The sequence below is a fragment of the Cetorhinus maximus genome, chromosome 4 (genome assembly GCF_964194155.1).
Source record: "Cetorhinus maximus chromosome 4, sCetMax3.hap1.1, whole genome shotgun sequence".
Classification (NCBI taxonomy): Eukaryota; Metazoa; Chordata; class Chondrichthyes; order Lamniformes; family Cetorhinidae; genus Cetorhinus; species Cetorhinus maximus.
This window is the reverse complement of record NC_135882.1, coordinates 6419136-6443300: the sequence shown is the minus strand read 5'-3', so window position 1 is coordinate 6443300 and position 24165 is coordinate 6419136. Positions and strand designations below refer to the sequence as shown.

The 24165-nt window shown below is 43.9% G+C and overlaps 1 protein-coding gene across 1 annotated transcript in view; it reads right to left on the bottom strand.

Moving 5' to 3' along the window:
• fam91a1 (family with sequence similarity 91 member A1) overlaps window positions 1-24165 on the bottom strand; it is a 54159-nt gene extending 29994 nt beyond the window's left edge. Inside the window, exons 1-7 of the mRNA XM_078539884.1 lie at window positions 23868-24165; window positions 13338-13422; window positions 11485-11636; window positions 8855-8912; window positions 6752-6819; window positions 5841-5954; window positions 4035-4125 (exon numbers count right to left, since the gene is read on the bottom strand). Coding sequence (XP_078396010.1) covers window positions 4035-4125; window positions 5841-5954; window positions 6752-6819; window positions 8855-8912; window positions 11485-11636; window positions 13338-13422; window positions 23868-23939 — 640 coding nt within the window. The 5' untranslated portion in view covers window positions 23940-24165. The remainder of the gene's footprint in view (window positions 1-4034; window positions 4126-5840; window positions 5955-6751; window positions 6820-8854; window positions 8913-11484; window positions 11637-13337; window positions 13423-23867) is intronic.

Below are 24165 nucleotides of genomic sequence, written 5' to 3'. Positions count from 1 at the left end.
CATCAGTGTGACAATTTTCCATCTCCATCAGTTATCCTCTGGTTTTGATAGACAGGTCAACTTAATGCCAATCACTGCTGAAAAAGAGAGACAGGTTTGCTCCATGAACACACAGTCACCATGAAGACAAACACAGAAAAGTGAAATATTAATGGCACAGAAAGAGGCCATTTGGCCCATTGCGTGTGCGCCAGAAGTACATGCGTGAGAAAGGAACAGAAGGCTATGCTGATGGGGTTAGATGAAGTGCGGTGGGAAGAGGCTGATGTGGAGTATAAATGCTGGTATAGTCCTGTACGGCCAAATGGCTGGTTTCTGCGCTGCAAATGTTTTGCAACTTAGCTGAAAATACCAAGTTCATTTCTCATAGGGTTCTTATAGCCAACAGGTAGACAAGGCCTTCACTCTACAATAAAAGCAAAATACTGCGGATGCTGGAAATCTGAAACAAAAACAAAAATAGCTGGAAAAACTCAGCAGGTCTGACAGCATCTGCGGAGAGGAACACAGTTAACGTTTCGAGTCTGACAGTGGTGATATTATCTAAGGAATGTGCTAATGGTGACATTAAGGGTAGAAAGCTGGACAAACAAGTGGCAGATGGCCCTAGTGGGGGTGGGGGGAAGGGATCGAAATGGGCTAAAAGGTGGAGCTAAAACGATAGATTTAAAAATAGGTTGGAAAAGAAAAATATATTTAATATAAATTATTGGAAAAAGGGGGATCGGAAAGGGGGTGGGGATGGAGGAGAGAGTTCGTGATCTGAAGTTGTTGAACTCAATGTTAAGTCCCAATGTGGTCTCCTCTACACTGGAGAGACCAAATGCAGACTGGGTGACCTCTTTGCGGAACACCTTCGGTCTGTCCGCAAGCATGACCCAGACCTCCCTGTCACTTGCCATTTCAACACACCACCCTGCTCTCAAGCCCACATGTCTGTCCTTGGCCTGCTGCAATGTTCCAGTGAAGCTCAAAGCAAACTGGAGGAACAGCACCTCATCTTCCGACTAGGCACTTTACAGCCTTCCAGACTTAACATTGAGTTCAACAACTTCAGATCATGAATTCTCTCCTCCATCCCCGCTCCCTTTCCGATCCCCCTTTTTCCAATAATTTATATATTTTAAATATATTTTTCTTTTCCCACCTATTTTTAAATCTATTGTTTTATCTCTACCTTTTAGCACATTTGATCCCTTCCCCCCACCCACCCCCACTAGGGCCATCTGGCACTTGCTTGTCCTGCTTTCTATGTTTAATGTCACCATTAGCACATTCCTTAGATAATATCACCACCGTCAACACCCCTTTGTCCTTTTGTCCACGACATCTTTGGCAATCTCTTCTTTGCCTCCACCTATCACTGGCCCTCTATCCAGCTCTACCTGTCCCACCCCCCCACCAGCTTATATTTCACCACATTTCTAAATTTCTTTAGTTCTGGTGAAGAGTCATACAGACTCGAAACGTCAACTGTGTTCCTCTCTGCAGATGCTATCAGACCTGCTGAGTTTTTCCAGCTATTTTTGTTTTTCTTTCACTCTACAACCTAGTTAAACAAAAAAAAATCCTACTCAGATAGATACAAGGTAAAGTTTGCGCTGGGGGAATAGTTTCCTTGCAATGCCAGCTAAATGCAAGGGTCCAGTGTACAGGGAGAGCCATCCCAGTGCATAATGGAAGCAAGTTCATGGCACAAAACACCCCATAGTTCTACATAAATTTGATCTTAATCAGATATGATACAAGGGGTTATCACAAGGAAAAAAATACTGAAGATGTAGTTGTGGGTTAAAGCACACTTCTTAGAAAACTGCATCTGGTACATATTGTAGGCTAATACAAGTCGCATTCAGATTTCCAGGAACAGGGGACTTGACCGGGTGGATGATGAGAAGGTCTTTCCCCTTGTGGAGGAGTCTAGAGCTAGGGGGACACAGTTTAAAAATTAGGGGTCCCCCATTTAAGACGAAAATGAGGAGAACTTTTTTCACTCAGAGGGTCATGAGTCTATAGGATTCTCTTCCCCAGAGAGCAGAGGGGCCAGGGTTAGTGAATCTATTCAAGGCGAAGTTGGGCAGATTTTTGATAGACAAGGGAGTCAAAGGTTATGCGGGGCAGACAGGAAAGTGGAATTGAGGCAACAATCAGATCAGCCATGATCTTATCGAATGGCAGAGCAGGTTCGAGGCCTACTTCTGCTCCTATTCTTGTGTTCAGAGGATGAGCTAGCTGGCAGGCAGATGACAAAGGATTGTGGTCATAAAAGGCAGATGAATCTTCAGTAAGTCCCTGTCCAGACAACTTCCAGCTACAGAAATTTATGATTCAGGAATGCAAGAGAGGAAGAGCTCTTCAGCTTTACTGCCAAAATACAATGGGGTCTACTTAGAGACTGCCAAGTCTTACTGTCCCATGATGAGCATGACAACAAAGAAGCAGGGATGTATGTTAAACATGTATTGAACCCTAGTTACACCACACTTGGAGAACAGTGCACAGTTCTGGTCTTCATGTTATTAAAAAGGGTATAGAGACACTAGAGAGGATTCACAAAATTCACAAAGCAAAAAGATTCACAAATTTGACACCAGATGAGGGGTTATAACCATCAGGAAAGATTGACGAGAGAAGATTGAGGGGTGACCTTATGGAGGTCTTCAAGGTTATGAAAACAATTGATAGGGCAGACATCGAGATGATGTTTCAACTTGCAGGTGAGACCAAAACAAGGGACTATAAATATAGGATAGTCACTAACAAATGCACTAAGGGAATTCAGGAGATATTTCTTTACCCAGAAAGTAAGGCATGCTACCAAAGAGAGCGGTTGATCCATAGATATAGAGCATAGATTCATTTAAGGGGAAGCTAGATACACATGAGGGAGAAAGGTACAGAAGGATATGTTGTTGGGTTTGGAAGAAGACGACTGAATGGGGGGGAAGCTTGTGTGGAGCCTAAATACTAGCAAGGACCTGTTGGACGGAATGGCCTGTTTCTGGGCCATTAATGTTTAGTGACATTCAGTGAAATAACTGTCTCACTGCTCAATGTATTAAAAAGATTTTGCAGCATGGAGCACCTGGCCTGCAGCCACAACACCCTTTTTAAAAATTCTTTCATGGGATGTGGGGGTCACAGGCAAGGCCAGCATTTGTTGTTCATCTCTTATTGCCCCTGAATTGGGCGACTTGCTAGGCCGAGAATCAAGACATATTAGTTGGAATGTCCTGGGTCTCCTTTAAATATAGCCACTTACTAACACTACCTTCTTCCACCTGGTGTAACTCTTGATAACTATTCATACAACTGGGCAAAGGCAACTGTGCTGCTGAATGCTGTATTTGCCAGGCAACAGCTCACAGCCTTAACCTTGCTGACAGTGATTAACAGCTTGGAAACAACAACTTTGAAAATTTTGATGAGGACGGGTTCAAAGAAGACTGTTGTAAACCACTCAGGTAAATAACATTCCTTTACACTAAGCTTCCCCCAACATATTTGAGAATTGTATTAAAGGGGAATGACAGCAGCTGATTGCTTGCATTCCTTCTTGGGACTTTTACAGAGCACACCGCTCCCGCAGGCTGAAGGGACACCAATGTTCTGGGGTGGGAGGAGAAAGAGACGAGTGAGATGATACTCATGAATGGTCTCATCTGCAATGTGCATTCAACTGCTGTCTATGAGGATGGTCTTTGTGGGAATTTCCTGATGCCATTAAGTGATGATTCAAGCAATGCCAATTCCAGTTTTATACCTGACCACTACATTTTAATTATGTGAACATGGATCCCTAAATTTCCTTGGACCACCACTGTTGCTAGTTTTTTTGCCAGTTAAAAAGAATACTCCAACAATCCATTCCTTTATTTGATCCAAAATGGATGACCTTACACTTGCCTGCATTGAAATCTATTTGCCCCAGTTCTGCCCAGCATGTGGATGACTTGGCCATTGGTAAAATTTAAGTTTCAGAGTTCAGCAAGACAGGGTTTTACTGCAATGTCATTCCTAAAGGATATACTCACTGAGAACCACATTGTGTTCCAATATTCCAGCCAGTTGAGGTCCCGAATCAATGATTTTATCAATAGAACTCTTCTCGGGCCCTGAACAAATCTAGAGTCAAAAAGACAGCCGTTCTCAAAATGATCTCAACTGAACAAAAAAAATATGTACAACACTACAAGGTTACCAGTTAAAATGTCCCGAGTTGTCAGGTGGCAGCATTGCTAGACACCACACGTTCACACTTTCAGATGTGGAAGCAGGGTCTATCTACAATCTGACTTTATGGACAGTAATGCACACCTCAATTCAGGATTAGCATTAACAGAATTAAGTTATTCCCAATCTTATTAAGTCTCCTTGAAATTTCTGCATACATTATTTCTGTACATTCCCCAGATATGTTGCAGGTATTACATGGACATCCTTCCTTAATAAATTGGTAAAACAATATTTCCATTGATAGACTAAATAAAAGATATCTGACAGTGCTGGAAATGCTTAAAGCATTGGGGTGGGGGTGGGAGGGCAAAGCGATCATGTAGTACCTGTGGGCCCTGTTATGTTCCGAGAACCATTTTTATCTCCTCCGCTATTTTCTTCGTACCTGTCTCCAGCTCAAACTCACTGCATATGAATTCCAACTTAAATTTCCCCATTTTAGATCAACCCATGATCGCTGATGTCTCTGCGATATTCAACATTCTTTCAAGCAACTGTTCTCGCTGTTTTTTATTTTAAAAATCCACCCCCTCCAGCAGGCTGCCAATTAGCAGCAGCGGTTCACTTTATTTCAGAGTCGGCCCAGTTCTCAATGGCACATCATCCTTTGTCCCATTGGACACTTTCAACAAAAACATTTACCTTTCTTTCGGGCAGCAACACAAGCTTCAACAACTTTTGGATGCCAGCCTATCTGCCGACCCCTTCTTCACTTTCTTCCAACCTTCCCATTGGACACATCATCATACCTTCACTATGCCCTCTGAACTTACACTCTCTGACCCTGAATGCTCCTCCCTCAGCATCACCTTTTCTTAACCTCCACCTCAACAAATTCCTCACTCAATGTGATGCTGAGCTTTTCTTCTACTCTCTTTCTCTCTTTCCCTCCATGCCTTTTTTTTTAAGCTGAAACATCCCATCAACAAGTCTTGGGCTTTCTGCTGTCTTCAGTTTCCTTGATCCACCTGCACCCTCCACCCTGGCCCTCCCACCCTCTTAATTTTTATTTTTAAACCATTGGGATTAAAAGTGTCAGTCTCTCCTAACCTTCACATACTCTGAAATATCTCTCTCCAAACCTGCACCTATCCATTCTCTTAGGTCCATTCCTGGCATGTCAGCAAACCCGCTGACAAAGGGGGCCCTTTTGTTGTACAGGGGAAAAAGAGCCAATTGCTTGTCACTGCTGAATGGCAATTCCCCAACAATGCCAATCACCCCTGCTCCAAGAGCCTACTACTAAGCATCAATCCATCACTCCCCAGACTGCCACCGACCTAAACTCCTCTTGAAAATCTCTCTCCACATTGCCGCCCACACCCACCACCACTCCTCCTACCCCCAACCCAAGTCACCAGACTCAGTCAACCAAATTCACACAGTGCATTTCTACCTTCTCCTCCTCAAGATAGACAAATTGGGCATCCCTGACAAACCATATGTTTCAGCCTACTCCTGTTTCTTCCCTCGGCACTGCATTAGAATGTCAGCCTGGATTTTGTGCTCAAGACTTAACGTAAGTCAATTAGCCACAATAAGTAAAGCACTAGAAGTCAGATTACACAATAAATATTACTTGGGTCTGTTAATTTCAACATTACCTTGATATCATCCTCTGTGATGAAACCAGCCTGCACCACCCACCATGGCTCAATAGTAATCTCCACGGGTTTCACTGGTAGCAGATCACGAGCTGTTTTCCGCCTGAAGAATTTCTGGAATAATGGTTATTTTGCAGAATTAGTGAATACAGTTTTCTCTGCAATTAAGAAAAGCCAACATAATCCACAAATAAAGTAGTTACCCATGTGTTATGCATAAATAAAAGCTAGTATCTCTTCGGTGTAGTCCAATACACATTTATAGCATATGCATTCATTGTTCAACATCATACATAGAATTCCATTTGATATACTGTGTGCTTGTTAAAGTAAACAATATTAGTGTATGATGGAACACTATCCCATTTACGATATTCTTTATCAGCATCATTTCATTGGATGGCAATATATAAAATGTTTACTTAGTTGAATGAATTATGAACTAATTTTCTTAATAATTTTACAGCAAGCTGTGGTCTAAAATGGGACAATTTACTATTCTCTCCCAGATTTGTTCATATAGGATCTACTGATATTAGGGTGAGGGAACCCATATGTGTAAATTAAATCTAAACATGACTGTTAGTAACAGATTATCCACATCAACCCAAATTATAGCTACCAAAAAGCTCATTTACTGTTTTTAGCTCATCAATAATGAAAATGCGGAACCTGACAATATATAGTACACTGCTCTTTCGCCACGCACCTAGGTTCAAATCCCATGGAAATATTCACGCTGCTGTTAAGGAACATAGTGGGGCACAGAGTTATATTCTGCATCTGGTCAACTTAAACCCAAGAATACACAATACTGAGACAAGGTGCCCAATTTTCCAATCCAAAAATCACATCTCATCAATAAGTGAACAACTTCAAATTCCTTAAAATAACAAAAAAAAGAGACTCACTTTTGATGATCTACATTGGTTCATGAGGTCAATGTACTGGTTCCTTCCAATACCTAGAAGTCTCAGACCTTTATGTAAAAAAATTAAGATCACGCTCAAGAAAAGCTTCACTACAATGCAGTTTACAACTATTCCCAACAGTTAAGCTATACTCTCTTCCCTATAAACCAGCTCTTTGATAGCTCAAGTTGCCATAGCTTTATTATTAAAATAGTCATAAAATTTCACCCATGTTCCAAAAACCAAACAACATGCATTTTTATAGTGTCAGCTGTGGCTCAGTGGGTTGCACTCTCGCCTCTGAGCCAGAAGATTACGGGTTCAAGTCGCACTCCATAGACTTGAGCACAAAAATCTAGGCTGACACTCCCATTGCAGTATTGAGAGAGTGCTGCACTCTTAGAGATGCCGTCTTTCAGATGAGATGTTAAAATGAGGCCCCACTTTCCCTCTCTCGTGGATGTTAAAGATTCCAATTCTAATTCCAAGAGAAGCAGGGGAACCTCCCCTGTGTTCTGCCTTGTATCTATCCCGCAACACTAAGATCAGATTACCTGGTCATGATCACATTGATATTTCTGGGATGTGGCTGTGTGCAAATTAGCTGCCATGTTTCCTACATTACAACAGTGACTGAACTTCGAAAAGTACTTCACTGGCTGTAAAGTGCTTTGGGATGTCCTGAAAAGTGTTACAGAAGTGCAACGCTTTCTTTTTACCTTTTAATGCAGTAAAGTGTCCCAAGCTTCTTCACAGGAATGTCAAAACCAAGCTGCAATAGGAGATATTAAGACAGGTGGCCAAAAGCTTGGCCAGAAGTGGTAGGTTTTATGGAGCATTTGAAAGGAGGGGAGAAATGGAGACAAGTTTAGCGGGGGAATTTCAGAGCTTAGGGCCCAGGCAGCTGAAGGCACGGTGGCTAATGATGCAGCAATGAAAACTGGGGATTTGCAAGAGCCCAGAGTTGGAAGGGTACAGAGATCTCAGAGGGCAATAGATCTTGGGAAGTGTCAATAAAATAAATATGCATTTCAGACAAGCCAGTTCCTGAAGAAATCAACATCAACATACTTCATGGGCTTTGTTTCTGCCATTTCTTTGAAATAATAATGCTTTGTCCAGTGCATAAAAAAGTTCTGGAAGCTCACTTCTTAAAAATCAGTCATTTTTACTGATTTAAATTATTTTTCTAAGCCATTCTCTCTCCAAACAACATAACAGGTTGATAAACACAAAATGGCATCATCCAGAGTGGACATATGATCTGATTCCAGGCCTCCGTCGGCTTGTGAGGAGTCTGCTCCTAGGTCCCTGCCAACAACGGTAACAAGGGTACGTTAGAAACCTCATCCCCAAATCTTCATCCGGTTTGGAGAAAATTGGTCTTGAGTTTATTGTCTCCGCCCCAGCTCCTCAGCATGACACCAAGCACACTATAGAAAACAATAAGCAGAAATGCCGCACTAAAAAGAAAGACTTCCATTTATATAAGCATCTTACACAACTTAGTTTTCAGAAGTGCAGAATTAGAATCAAATTTAATATACTAATCCAGGGGTATAAGCTTTATAATGGTAATATGAGCGGTTAGAGCAATGTAGATTCATTATTAATAGATTTATTTATTACATGTTAAAGCTGTAGCTTTTAAAACAAAAAAATCTACCTTAATTAACACTGATTTTGAATATTCAATTGCCCAACCATTTACTAGAGTCACAGAAACCTGCGCTCCTCCAAAATGGCCCTTTTCTCATCCACAATTTGAATCGCTCCACCATTGGCAGCCATCCTTTCAGCTGCACAGGCCCTTATCCCCTCCCTGGGCCTCTCTGCCTCCCACTCCTTCCAGTTGCTTAAATCTTCGACCAAGCTTTTGATCAGCTGCCCTATTGTCCCCTTAGGTGGCTCAGTATCAAATCTTGTTTGATAGTAGCTGCTTGTGAAGCACCTTAGGATGTTTTACGACATAAAGGTGTGTATATAAATGCAGGTTGTTGTCACTTGGGGGTACAGTAGGCAATGCTTGAGGTGAAGAACCTTTGTACATATAACATAAAAGATCAGTTTTATTCAGACAGCAAAAGCATACGAAAGACTTACAATCAGCAGCTGTGAAGTTAGGTAACGAATCGTAACTTTTTTCACTGTTCATAATATCCTAAAAAGAAAAAAAATGTTTTTGTTTATTAAATTTGTTTATGCAAAATAAATAACAGCTCCACTGGACTCCGAAACTGAAGGGCTGTTGTTGTCAAATTTGTAATTCCATCCCTACACAGGTCTATAAATCCATCCACAGATTTCAATTAAGCAGCTCCCGAGAACTGACGCAGCTAGCAACTTCTCGTCTTGTCTTCACCAGTTTTAAAAGCAGCAGCCAGGGTTTGAATGTGCTCCAGCTGGTGTTACAGAGAACAGTTACAACTCTAGGACTAACTGCTTCTTGCTGCAGCTCTGGCTTTTGACTCCTTTTGTCAATCTCTCTGAAAGCCAGAACTGAAAATCAGTGAAACGTGGCTAACACTGCTAACTAGCTTAGTTTCAGAGTTCCTCTCCTTGCAATTTTGTACAAGATAGGATGAAGGCATCAAGCACTTGGAGAAACAGGAACTAATGGGAGCCAATAAACATGGATTTAGAAGATTATGCTGATGGGGTGAGGCAAAGCAGGGTAGGAGGGTGGCTAGTGTGGAGCATGGACACCTGGCATGGGCTGTTTGACTATATGGCTTATTCCTTTGCCATAAATGCTATGTAAAATCATAGAATGATACAGCACAGAAGGTCCATTGTGCCTGTGCCTGCCCTTTGGTAGAACTACCAATTAACCCCAGTTACTACAGCCCTATAAATTTTAAAGTTACATGTAACGCTGCAATTTTTAATCATCAGCATCTTTATGGTGCTAGGATATAAATACATTAGCACAGCATGTAATGTTCTAGTTAAAGGCAGGTAACCAGAAGGAAACCATTCTTGCATGACTTAAGACTTTGTTGCAGTTGACTTGTTGAAGATGGCAAATATGAAAGGTTATTTTGGTTTAAGTCACACATTACTATGGTCAAGAAAGCAGCAGGGAATCGACACACAAACCTTAACAAATACTGCTCTGATTCAGAATTCAGAGTCCAATGGCAATTCTCCAACACAATTTTCTTTCCCATGTGGTGAAAAATCTTGTCATTATTCAACAACATGCCAGCAGAGAAGTGCATTAACAAAACTAATAGCCAGTCAGTTCCCGTAATTAGAATTACTGAATGATCTGGTACTTTCAGGACGTTTATGCCATGGTGCCTATATCAGCTCTTTGGTCAGGCTACCAATTCACCCCACTTGGGTGTAGCACTGTTAAAAATCTGGGCTCCAATGAATGAAACCAATAGGACAGAATTACTGACCACAGCAGAAACAACTTCGGTCAGTGGACTCATAAAAAAATGTCCCCAATTAAAGAAAAAAAACTTGCATTCATATAGCATTTGTCACAACCACTAAATGTCTCAAAGCAGTTTACTGCTAATAAAGTACTTCTGAAATGAACTGTCAATAAGTTTCAGGTCACAAGAGTCGATGCTTATTCATCAACAAATGCTTATTTTACCTTTTGCTCTCAGGCTTATGTAACAAATTTTAATTAACACTATAAAGAGCATGAAGCAGGATCCAGCGAATAAAAAGGTTCCTGCCAATTGGCTACTTTTTTTTTTTGTTAAATTCATTCTTGGAATGCAAGCATTAAAGCATTTACTGCACATTCCTGATTGCCCTCAAGAAAGTTGTGAGCTGCCTCCTTTAATTGCTGAAGCCTGTGTGGTGCAAGTACACAGAGTGCTGTTAGGAAGGGAGTTCCAGGATTTTGACCCAGCGACAATGAAGGAATGGTGATATAGTTCCAAGTCAGGAAGGTGTGTGGCTTGGAGGGGAACTTGGTGGCACTCCTATGCGTCTGCTGGCCTGGGTTTTCTTGGTGGTAGAGATCACAGATTTGGAAGGTGCTGTCAAAGGAAGTTTGATAAGTTGTGTCCTGTGGGTGGTACACACTGCAGCCACTGTGCACTGTTGGTGGAAGCAGCAAATGTTTAAGGTGGAGGATGGGGTTTCAATCAGCTACTACCACATACCCAGATTATCAAGGACTTTCCTGGGTCAGCTTCAGAACAATGCCAAGAGCAAGCTCCCTGTGAAGTGAGTGGAACTGCACATCACCTACCTGTAAATACACATCGCCACTGTGACAAGGAGGAATCAATGAACCAAAATGGCAGAACTCCATGAAGGAAAAGATTCAACATTGTGGCATAAACTCTTTTCATCCATCCCCACTTGCTCCAAAAGGTTATTTTTTGGGTTAAAGGAAGAGGAATCAAAGGTATGGGAATATTTCCCATTGACCTTGACAATTAATAATCCAAGGATGAACCAGAAAGTTTTCGGGTGACAACACCGAACTCCCATTAAAGAGGCACGAATTCCAAACTCAGATGCCACTTGAACTAGTTATCCTCTATGGGCGAGTTTGATTCTATAGCAGAAACATTTTAACAAGCAACAAGGGATTTGACGCTTTGCTGTTAGCAATCTGGGCTCCAATGAATGGAAAAAATACTGACTACAGCTGAAATAACTTTGGTTTGCCATCAAATTCCTAGTGGATACAGGTTTACATCATAAAAATGTTCACAAGAGATTGCACAAATTTAAGTCCCTGAATGCTTGAAACTCACCTCCATAATTCCTATATAATAGGAAAAAGGGGTAACTCGTAGTCCCTTTACCATAATGTCAGATAAATGATATGGATACAGCATGAGATGCTCTCTGCTATATTTAAACAGCTCTTCATAGTACTTGCGTTCATCTTTCTTGATGTATCTCACTGTGGGGGAAAATAAAGAGAAGGCAGTCAGCGATGCAGCATGATTACAACAATAACCTGTATTTATATTGCACGCTTAACATAGCAAAATGTTCCAAGGCATTTTACAGGAGCATCAGCAGCCAGAATCTGACACTGAGTCACTTATTAGGACAGGTGACCAAAACTCTGGTCAAAAAGTTAGGTTTTAAGGAGCGTCTTGGAGGAGAGAGAGGTAGAGGAGCGGAGAGGTTTGGGGAAGAAATCCCAGAGCTTGAAGGCTAGGCAACTGAAGGCACGACAACCAATGGTGGAGCAGTTAAAATCACTGATGCACACGAGTGTGTGCTGGATTGGTCAACAGTCTGACCATCTTTCAGACTGAATAATGTAACACAGTTTGGAACAAGCCCATTTAATTTTCAAAGAAGAAACCCAAGACATAAAATGGTAAGATTCCAATTGAATTTCTGGCATACATGGATTAGTATGGAAAAAAGCGATTAAGGGACATTTTGCATTCGTTCTCAGATATGGACATAGCTGGTAAGGCCAACATCTATTACTCATCTCTAATTGCCCTTGAGAAGGTGGTGGTGAGCCACTTTCTTGAACTGCTGCAGTTCTTGTGCTGTGTTACACCCACAGTGCTGTTAGGGAGGAGCTCCAAGATTTTGACTCAGCGACAATGAAAGAATGTCAATATAGTTCCAAGCCAGGATGGTGTGGCTTGGAATGACAATGTAGTTCCAAGTCAGGATGATTGTGGCTGTGGCTACAACAGCAGATCAGAGGCTAGGAATCCTGCGGCGAGTAGCTCAACTCCTGACTCCCCAAAGTCTGTCCATCATCTGCAAGGAACAATTCAGGAGGGTGATGGAATACTCGCCACTTGCCTGGATGAGTGCAGCTCCAACAACACTCAAGAAGCTTGACACCATCCAATACAAAGCAGCCTGGTTGATTGGCACCCCTTCCACAAACATTTACTCCCTCCACCACTGATGCACAGTAGCAGCAGCATGTACCATCTACAAGATGCACTGCAGGGATTCACCAAGGCTCCTTAGGCAGAGCCTTCCAAACCCACAACCACTACCACCTGGAAGGACAAGAGCAGCAGATAGATGGGAACACCAACACCTGGAAGTTCCCCTCCAAGCCACGCACCATCCTGACTTGGAAATATATCGTCGTTCCTTCACTGTCGCTGGGTCAAAACCCTGGAACTCCCTCCCTAACAGCACTGTGGGTGTACCTACACCACAGGAACTGCAGTGGTTCAAGAAGGCAGCTCACCACCACCTTCTCAAGGGCAATTAGGGATGGACAATAAATCTGGCCTAGCCAGCGAAGTCCACATCCCTTGCATGAATAAAAAAATGAACTTGCAGGTGATGGTGCTTCCATGCAGCTGCTGCACTTATTCTTCTGGTTGGTTGATGAGGGAACCATTGGTGAGTTGCTGCAGTGCATCCTACAGATGGTACACACTGCCAGCATAGTGCACCGGTGATAGAGGGAGTGAGTGTTTAATCTGGTGGCTGGTTGGAGAAATTTGCCTTTTATTAATACAAGTTGCATACTTCCAATACACTGGGGCATTGTGTAGGAGCTAGCACTTAACCTCACATGGCCTGATGGGGCAGGGTGAATTAAGTGAATACAATTGAAAATACTATACATCAGACTTCACTGATAAAACATTAGAGTTCTGCTTACCTAGGTTACTCCTGTAACGCAGCTGATTGCGGATGCTGTAAAGCAGAACTTGTTTCTCATACTCGTGCTGTGAGTTGCCCAGACTCTGTAAAAGATACCAGAAAGCAGTTCTCATCTTCCTTATTAATTGTCAGAAATTCATAATAGGAACATTGATTTGAATGAAGCCACATCCTATACAGTTATAAAAAATAGGTCACAATTTTGTGTGCTTTCTTAGGTTAACAGAAATGAGATAATGACATGATAATTTGTTGAGGAATAAATATTGGCCAGGGGTTAACTCCCCTGCTCTTTGGCAAAAAAGTGCAATGAGATCTTTTATGTCCACCTGAAAGGGCAGCTGGGGCTGCAGTTTAACACCTCGTCCGAAAGGTAGCGCCTAAGGCAGTGCAGCTTTCCCTCAGTGCTGCACTGGGAATGTTAATTTAGATTATGTGCTCAACTATTTGGAGTGGGGCTTGAACCCACAGCCTTCTGACTCAGAGGTAAGAGTGTGATCCACAGCTGACACTATGACAACTTTATACATATTCCACATGACTTTACACATCAGTAAGCTCTTCTTCTGGGCACTCTCTGACTCAAGTCAGCTCTAATATTGAAAGAACACAGCACCAAAAACATATTTCAATTTTTAAATATCAAAACATTTGAAGCATGAGCTTTCCCCACGATTGAAACTAAGATCATGATTTGATTACTGCATGTGAATACAATTTCATTTTCATTTGTAGAATTGTGGTTAAAGGTTAAAAGCTTTATGTAATATTTTAGATCCAATCATTCACACAAGTTTTATTTGTAATTGTTAACATCCCAGCTGATGTTACTACTGGACAAGTCAGATCCCAAGGTGGAACCTGGCTTGATAGATCCTAACTTTTATTTTTTGTTTAGCTATGTGCAGAGTGGCTACTGACAGAGTCATAGGAGTCAGCTGATGGACTTTTAACAAAAGAACAAAACAGTTATGAATAAAAAAAGATGAACTATATTACAATATTCCTTCAACCACAACTATACCTTTACAGATACATATACAGCCGTAAAGATAAAACAAGTTTCAAAAAGCTATTTTACACCCTAATGCTCACAGTAAGTACATAGCCCATGGAAACCAATAGGCAACCTGTGGTCAGGCACACCACGCTCTGAAACCAAGTGATAGATGCCACCCCAAAAAGATGTTATGGGTCTCTTCTCAACTCCCCCCAGACACTTGTCACACCGTGAGCCAACCGGGCTCACTGAACTACATCTTCTACATAAGGGTTTCCAATCTCCACTCTCCAAGAATTCGCTTTGGAATCCGCTCCCAAACCGATGCTTTCTCTCAATGCCTTCCGCTAGAGACCACCTCCAAACTCTCCTGATGTTCCTCTCACTTGGATCATCATGTGCATTCAAGCTTTCTTCCATGCACTCTCTCAGTCGTGCCAACAGAACACCACTGCTTCACATGCCCATAGTAAAGAGTTACAGACCTTTGGCCGCCCCCTTGAATCTTCTGGCTTCTCCCAAGCCTATATTGCTTTAAATCTGCATTCGCAGCTCTCTCCCTTCAAGTTTCCCTCTGCCCCTTACTTTTAACTTCACTTAACAGGGCCTTTTCCAGATTCCTGTCCTTCATTTGACCTTTTTTTTTCCTATTAGGACCTGCTCCCTGGTTTCAAGTACCTTCTCTTAGAATTTTTATGGAAAATCCGCTCTCTCTGTAGTTCTCTCAGCTGAGTCCAGCCTCTCTGGAATCCTGGTTTCAACTGAACTAAAATTGCTTTTCTGGTTTTCTCTGTCTCTGTGGGTCCCGCTCTCTGGACCCCTGTTGCTAGGCAAAAACACAGTTTGTTTCTACCTTGTTTTAACTTCCCTTCAAGCGCCATAAAATCTCATTAGAATGCAGGCACACAAACAAAGCCTCAGGCCTATTGTCTCCACTCTAAAATGAAACTAGATCCTAGGTTTCACATTTTTAACCTACAAATAGAAAAATATACATTAAACTTAAAGCTAAAACTTAAATTTAAAGATATACCTTATTCCTAACACACCCGAATACACATGCAACTTACTTAAACTATCTCTATTTCCTAACAAAATGAGACTGGTAACACCCAAATTGTCTCCTTTACAAAAAAAAAGTACATTAGATTAATTTGCTCTCTGACTCAGAAAGTTGTAGGTTCAAGTCCCACTTTAGGGACTTTTAAGCACAAAAATTCAGGCTAGCACACCCAGTGGAAATGCTGCACTGTCAGAGGTGCCATCTTTCAGCTGTGACATTAAACCGAGGCCCTATCCGCCTTCTCTGCTGACATAAAAGATGCAGTGACACTATTTCTAGAAGAGTAGGGGAGTTCTCCCCAGCGTCCTGTCCAATATTTATCCCTCAGCCAACAGCATGAAAATAACAAATGAAATGAAACTGCAGCACAAGGTAGATGGACAGTGAATAGGTAAACATATAGTATAGCAAACACCGGTGAATTAAGTGCAACAGACACTGGGGAATGAAGTAGGAGTAGGCAGCAGTTAACAGCAAAGGTACAATCAGGCATGCCTGGCACCAGAAGATCAATAAATTCATAATGCACCAGCCATACCATCGAATTGATAAACAAAACAGAGATGGGCCGCTGATAGAGGCATAAATATAATGGGAATGAGTCGCTTAATTAAGTAGTGAACAGGCCTGAGAAAAGTAGGCAAATTAACATAGCAGCAGGGAACAGTGAACGAACAGATCCAAAGAGCAGAGAGCAACGTCTCAATAGTTAACGGAACAGTGAGCACAAATCAACTACTGTGGGTATACCAAACTATTGAAGCACGCTGAATTAATAAATTCACAATAAGCACGTCAAATCAACAGATTCATGGAACAGCAGTGAATTTAGCAAATTCATAAAGCAAAGAAAAAAAATCAATAAATTAGCAATGCAGTAGGCACAGCAACAGAAGTTAACAGTGGAGCAGACGTCCATGAATGAATGCAGAATCAGGCGCCAGTCAATTCCAGGGTGGGGAGGGTGCGAAGGGCTCACGAAGCTACAGGTTTCAGTTTGCGGTTTAGAGGGTGCAAGCAACAAAGTGGATGGGTCAAGGTTAGTGACTTTATCACGCATCACCTGGGAAAGTCAATAGGGGGGTGGGCCAGTTAGCCAAACGCCTGGCACAAGCCACAGTCTGAAATAGGCCTGTGGACAGGAAAGTACAGCTGGCAAAAGGACATGGAGGGCCAGGTCCCCATCCATTGGGTGAAGATTGAGATTTAGTCAAATTATTAGATTAACAGGGAAAGAGGTTGCCGGGGTGGGGGGGGAGGGGGGTGGAAGAGTGTTGTGGAGAGAAATTGCTTTTAAATGGGTCAGATTTCAGTTACTTGATCCACAGTGCCACCTATAAACAAGGCATATTTAGAAAGCAACTTCAAATGTAATAAAATATCTCAAAGCAGATTAGCAAACAAAATTCAACACTGAGCCACAAGAGATTAGGGCAGATGACCAAAAGCATGATGAGAAGTTTTAAGGAGTGTCTTATAGGAGAGAGAGGGGTACAGAGCAATCAGACCCTACATCGAGAGCATGACTTGACATGCCAAAAATGCATTAATAATATTAACAGATCATTTTTTACATTGTAAATATCGCCACTAAAGTGTAACCAAAACAATTGAGAGAGTGGGAAGTATGGTTTGAGGACATGAAGTGCATGCCATGCACAAGACTTTCGATAATATCAGACAGATGCTAGATAGGAATATACGAGCTAGGGCATTCAGCCTATCATGTCTGCACCAGTTCTATGAATGAGCAATGCACCGAGTGCTATGTCCCCACCTTCTGCCCGTAACCCTGTACATTCTTCCTTTTCAGATAATAACCCAATTTCCTCTTAAATACCTCGATTGACCTACTTCCACCACACGCACAGGCAGCGGATTCCCAATCTTAACCACTTGCTGTGCAAAAAAATTTCTCCTCGAGCTTCCGTTGCTTCTTTTGCCAATTACCTTAAATCTGTGCCCTCTCATTCTCAATTCTTCCACCAACGGGTACAGTTTCTCTCTACCTACGCTGTCCAGACCCCTCATGATTTTGAGCGCTTCTATTAAATCTCCTCTCAATCTTCTCTTCACCAAGGAAAACAGTCCCAGCTTCTCCAATCTATCTGCATAACTGAAGTTCCTCATTCCTAGAACCATTCTTGTGAATCTTTTCTGCACTGACTCTAATGCCTGATCTGCATCTCCAACTGCCCAATTTGGTTCTGTAACCCTCAATATCCTTGGCTAACGGAAATAGGCAGAAGGTCATCCATCTGAAACATTAACTTTTTCTCTTTCTACAAATGCTGCCTGACCCGCCGAACATTTCCAGCATTTTCTGATATTCATTCACTGGTCATGATAAGCAGTCATAGAAAATGGCCAGGCCATCTGTTTTTTCATTTTGCATTTGCATGCAATGCTCTTTAGTCCAGACTCTGGATTACTACTCCAGTAACATAACCACTATATTACCGTACCAACATAAGTCCTGAAGTGCATAAATCTATTATTTATTACTAGCGGTGAAATATCATTCTGCACAAAACATACACAACTGATAATATAGAGTCAGAGTCATAACAGCACAGGTGGTGGTCACCTGGCCCATTGAGTCCATGCTTGTTCTGTCGAGCATTCCAGTCAGTTCCATTCCCCCCCTTCTATCTCTGTAGTCCTGCAATTTTATTTCCCTCAAACGTCAATCCAATTTCCTTATGAAATCATTGATCATCTTTGCTTCCACCACCCTTGTGGGTAGGGAGTTCCAGGTCATTACTTCGCACCGTGTAAAAAATGTTCTTCCTCACATTCCCCTGAACCTTAAATCTGTGTCACCCATATGTTACGACCGGGATGGGAGGAGTGCACGAATTATCAAGCCCCACTACTCCGCAGGCCATACCATTAACTTGAATGTTTAATTTTCTCACCAAAATGGCCAATTGCTTACCTATACTTCTAGTAACCAGCAGAAAAGAGACTCTGAGCAGACTTCTTTCATTAACTCAGAATGATTGATTTATTATAAAACAGAACTCCTTTTAAACAAGTTTCAAGAGCTGGTCGACTTGATTGTAATCCGGAAGTGTGACTAACTAACCCTTGTTAAATTCCCCAGTGCACACACATACACAGACACAAACAAACAAAAGACACACAGATAGTGTCTCCAGAGTCAGGAGGATGGAAAAAAAACATTCTTAGAAGGAAAAAAAATTAAAGTTCAAGGGGGTTTGGTGCTGTTGGTCTGAAGTTCCCTCGGGTGAAGTGCTGCTGGGCCCACTGGATGTTGGGAAGTTCACCAACGGCGCTTCAGTATGAAAGAGAGTATAGCTGGACCAATTCTTCCTGTCTCAGCTGGTAAGTCCAAAATTAGCAGACAAACTACACTCGGATGAGGATTATCTGGCTACAGGTCCAACCACACACTGTTTCGCAAAGCAGAGAGGGAGAGAGAGCTCGTCAGGGTAGCCTTCTGTTCTCAGCCTTTCCCCAACAAGATTGAAAGCAAAACCACAGGTTAAACTTAAGGCTTTTTCTTCTGCCATACGATCGCCTTTTTGTCTTCCAGCTTTTCATCAATTAAAGTTCTTTGCAGTTCAAAACAAACAAACAAAACTCCTTCTCAAGTACCATGCAGCTCAGGTGATTGCTTGGAAGCGGCCTGCTTATTGACAGCTCCAAGGTGAACTTATGACCCTTTTAAAAAAACTCGCGGGCAGCCTCCAATGTCCAAATAATGCAAAGTCCTTCCATATTTAAAAAGAAAAATCCAGTTTAAAGAGATATGATTCCAACACTTAGTCCTTGTACTATCAGCTAATGGGAACAGCTTTTCTTTGTCTACCTTATCTAAACCTGTCATAATCTAGTACAACACTATCAAATCTCTCCTCAATCTCCTTTGCCCAGAGGAGAAAAACCCCAGCTTCTCCAATCTAAAATCCCTGATTTTTAAAAATGTATTCATGGGATGTCATTGGCTAGGCCAGCATTTATTGCCCATCCGTAGGGGACATTTAAGAGTCAGCCACATTGCTGTGGATCTGGAGTCACATGTAGGCCAGACCAGGTAAAAACGGCAGATTTCCTTCCCTAAAGGACATTAGTGAACCAGATGGGTTTTTTACAATAATCGACAATGGTTTCAGGGTCATCAGTAGACTTTTAATTCCAGATTTTTAGCAGGATTTGAACCCAGGTCCCCAGAGGATTGCCCTGGCTCTCTGGATTACCAGTCCAGTGACATTACCACTACACCATCACCACCCCATCGGCTCCCCATCCCTGGGGCCATATATATTCTACAACTTCTCCCTTCAACTTTGCAGCGGAAAAAAAATAACATCTCTAAACGACAGCAGCTGCCCTCTGTGACTCAGAAGTTGTCTTATCTAGCAAGTTTTTCCAGCACCACATCAGGTTTCCATGTTGAATTATGTGCAACCCAACATTACTTACTTCATGCAACGCTCTTACATTCCTCTACAAAAGTTTACACCATCAAATTTATTCATCCACAGATTAAATTTAAGATTATATTGTACTCCCAAGATGCAAGCCAAACTGATGTATGGCATACAAAGCAGAGAGTGCTTTAGCTTGCAAAACAAGACAAACAGCTTAACTGGTAATTAAAGCAATAGCTGCACCTATTGAAAACAATTCTGATTCATCTTTTAAAGTTTCCAATTTGCAATAAATGAATATTGCCTCAACCCTTTTTATAAAAATATGTTCCAATTCCTTTCATCTACATATGTAGTTATTGCTCAAGGAAGCAGCACATTATATTGACACTGAACACCCTCAAGCAACAAAATTTGACGTAGAGCAGCACCAGCTTTTGAATGATGGAACTGCAGGGGCAGAAAGAGCTATTCTTTGGATATAGGGATACTGCAGTGTGGCTGTGGACGTGGGGGGCAGGGGCAGAGAACAATAGCTTCAGGTAACAGATGCTCTGATCCCTTCTGTTGTGAATATCTAGTTCAGGGCTCATGTGTTTTAAAATAAATTATTCATTTTTAAAACTAAAAATTTCAACTGTAGAAAATGGGCTAAACAAGGTAGACACTGAAAAGGTCAGAATAGAAGAGATAGAGCTACAAAACAGCAGGTTACAACAGCACTTTATGCATAACCCTAACTGAAAACAGAAACTGAAAACGGAAACAGAAAAGGAAAAGGACCCTCCACGTTCCTAAGGAAACAAAAACTGAATCTGAGGTTTAGAAACAAAAACTTCTGGGCAGACTGAAACCGGTTGAGGCTGTATAAAGGGACACAGAACCATCCAAGCTCAGTGGCAGCTTGGAGCTGGTGTGTACAGTTTGCAGCTCACTGAGAGAAGATAGCCAAAGGCAATGACAGTTAGACAGACCTGCACTTAAGCAGAGTAAAAATCTAACTTCATCATTCACTGTGTAGAATGGGGGTGAGGCTGAATCTCACTTTGAATTTTGTGAAGGAACTGAAGCTGCGAGATTGCCTAGTTTGAAACTAGTGAAATAATCTACAGTGGTCCTCACAGAGAAAGCAACCAGTAGATTAACTTGGAAGTAAAGGAAAAGTAACCAGAACAAGGGAATGAGTTAATCAGAGGCAAGAGTTAGCAAATAACCATCTTACCTCTGAGAACAGCAGGAACTGATGAGAATTAAAAATAGTTTCCAGAGGACTGTGGCATAGTTATGGGGGGTCCCTAAAGAAGTAAATAACTTTAAGATGGACGTGTCTTATAAAGAGATTTAGTGGGTGGAAGTAAGAAGTAAACCTGAGTGTATAACATACATAGTCATAAACCATATCGTTAAATTAATGCTGCTTATTTTGTTTAAGTCTTTTATATACAATAAAGTTTGTGCTTGTTTTAAAAAAGGTAAAAATGTGGCATAGTTCTATTGGTTAAAAGGTGGTTGGATGTTAACCGTCCCTAACCAGATCATAACATTATATATACCCATTTTGTGTATGTGAATACATACACATACACACACACACACACACACACACACACACAAGTTAAGAAAGACACAAAAACTTTCATTTACATAGAACATATGGCACAGCAGGACATTCAGCCCATATATCTGTGCCAGCAGAAGAGCTATCATACCTCACCCCACTTCTATACCACTCATCACTCAAAGAGGTCAAGAAAGTGAAAGATTTTGCATTTCATGATTTCAGGACATCCCAAAACAGTTTATGCCAATGGAGAACTTTTTGCATACATTGTAACAGTAACTAGGTTTCGATATGACAGTCAATCTGCACAGAGCAAGAGCCTACAAACAACAGTGTGATAATGACCAGATAACCTGTTTCTGTGACAAAGAAGGGTCATCTGGACTTGAAACGTTAACTGTCTTTCTCTTGACAGATGCTGTCAGACCTGCTGAGTTTTTCCAGCAATTTTTGTTTTTGTTTCAGATTTCCAGCATCTGCAGTATTTTGCTTTAACCTGTTTCAGTGATGTTGATTGGGGGGCAGAGCTTGGCCCATCCAAAAGACAGCACTTCTGACAGTGCGGCACTCTCTATGTATTGATCACCCACATGATGGCGCGGCGCTCCCTCAGTACGGCGTTTCCTCAGCACTGACCGTCTGACAGTATAGCGCGCCCGCAGTACTGACCCTCCGACAGTGCGGCGCTCCCTCAGCACTGACCCTCCGACAGCACATCACTCCCTCAGTACTGACCCCAACAGCGCAGCACTCCTCAGTACTGACCCTCCGACAGCGCGGCGCTCCCTCAGTACTGACCCTCCGACGGCGCAGCGCTCCCTCAGTACTGACCCTCCGACAGCGCAGCGCAGCGCTCCCTCAGTACTGACCCTCCGACAGCGCGGCGCTCCCTCAGTACTGACCCTCCGACAGCGCGGCGCTCCCTCAGTACTGACCCTCCGACAGCGCGGCGCTCCCTCAGTACTGACCCTCCGACAGCGCGGCGCTCCCTCAGTACTGACCCTCCGACAGCGCGGCGCTCCCTCAGTACTGACCCTCCGACAGCGCGGCGCTCCCTCAGTACTGACCCTCCGACAGCGCGGCGCTCCCTCAGTACTGACCCTCCGACAGCGCGGCGCTCCCTCAGTACTGACCCTCCGACAGCGCGGCGCTCCCTCAGTACTGACCCTCCGACAGCGCGGCGCTCCCTCAGTACTGACCCTCCGACAGCGCGGCGCTCCCTCAGTACTGACCCTCCGACAGCGCGGCGTTCCCTCAGTACTGACCCTCCGACAGCGCGGCGCTCCCTCAGTACTGACCATCCGACAGCGCGGCGCTCCCTCAGTACTGACCCTCCGACAGCGCGGCGCTCCCTCAGTACTGACCCTCCGACAGCGCGGCGCTCCCTCAGTACTGACCCTCCGACAGCGCGGCGCTCCCTCAGTACTGACCCTCCGACAGCGCGGCGCTCCCTCAGTACTGACCCTCCGACAGCGCGGCGCTCCCTCAGTACTGACCCTCCGACAGCGCGGCACTCCCTCAGTACTGACCCTCCGACAGCGCGGCGTTCCCTCAGTACTGACACTCCGACAGCGCGGCGCTCCCTCAGTACTGACCCTCCGACAGTGCGGCGCTCCCTCAGTACTGACCCTCCGACAGTGCGGCGCTCCCTCAGTACTGACCCTCCGACAGTGCGGCGCTCCCTCAGTACTGACCCTCCGACAGTGCGGCGCTCCCTCAGTACTGACCCTCCGACAGTACCGTGATCCCTCAGTACTGACCCTCCGACAGCGCAGCACTCCCTCAGTATTGACCCTCCGACAGTGCAGCGCTCCCTCAGTACTGACCCTCCGACAGTGCAGCGCTCCCTCAGTACTGACCCTCCGACAGTGCCGCACTCCCTCAGTACTGACCCTCCGACAGTGCAGCGCTCCCTCAGTACTGACCCTCCGACAGTGCAGCGCTCCCTCAGTACTGACCCTCCGACAGTGCAGCGCTCCCTCAGTACTGACCCTCCGACAGTGCCGCACTCCCTCAGTACTGACCCTCCGACAGCGCGGCGCTCCCTCAGTACTGACCCTCTGACAGCGCGGCACTCCCTCAGTACTGACCCTCCGACAGCGCGGCGCTCCCTCAGTACTGACCCTCCGACAGTGCAGCGCTCCCTCAGTACTGACCCTCCGACAGTGCAGCACTCCCTCAGTACTGACCCTCCGACAGTGCCGCACTCCCTCAGTACTGACCCTCCGACAGTGCGGCGCTCCCTCAGTACTGACCCTCTGACAGTGCCGCACTCCCTCAGTACTGACCCTCCGACAGTGCCGCACTCCCTCAGTACTGACCCTCCGACAGTGCCGCACTCCCTCAGTACTGCATTGGGAACACCAGCCTGGATTCAGTGCTTTGGAGTCGGGGGGAGGTACTTGATGCCTGAACTTGCTGACTGAGGGGGGCGGGGGTGTGTGTGTGTTTAGCCTCTGAGGCAGGGCTCTTGTCACTGGCTGCCTCCCCCGGGACCCCGGGCTCACCTGCCGGACATTGCCGGGGAGTTTGGACCACGGGTAGTTCTGGCGGATGTGAAACTCCACGTCGATGTTCATGGCGAGCAGCTGGGCCCGGGCCCCCGGGGGTCAGTGGATTTTACCGCTTCCTCCTAATCCATGGCGGACAGCGGGAACTGAGGGCGAGCGGGAGAGGGAGGGAGGGAGGCAGAATGCGGCCGAAGCTCGGAGCCTGCACCCTCCCTACACGGGCCGGCCCCACTCGCCAGCTCTCCGCGGCCCCGGCTTCACCGCTGACCCGGCGCTCCACTGCGCGCGCGCACCC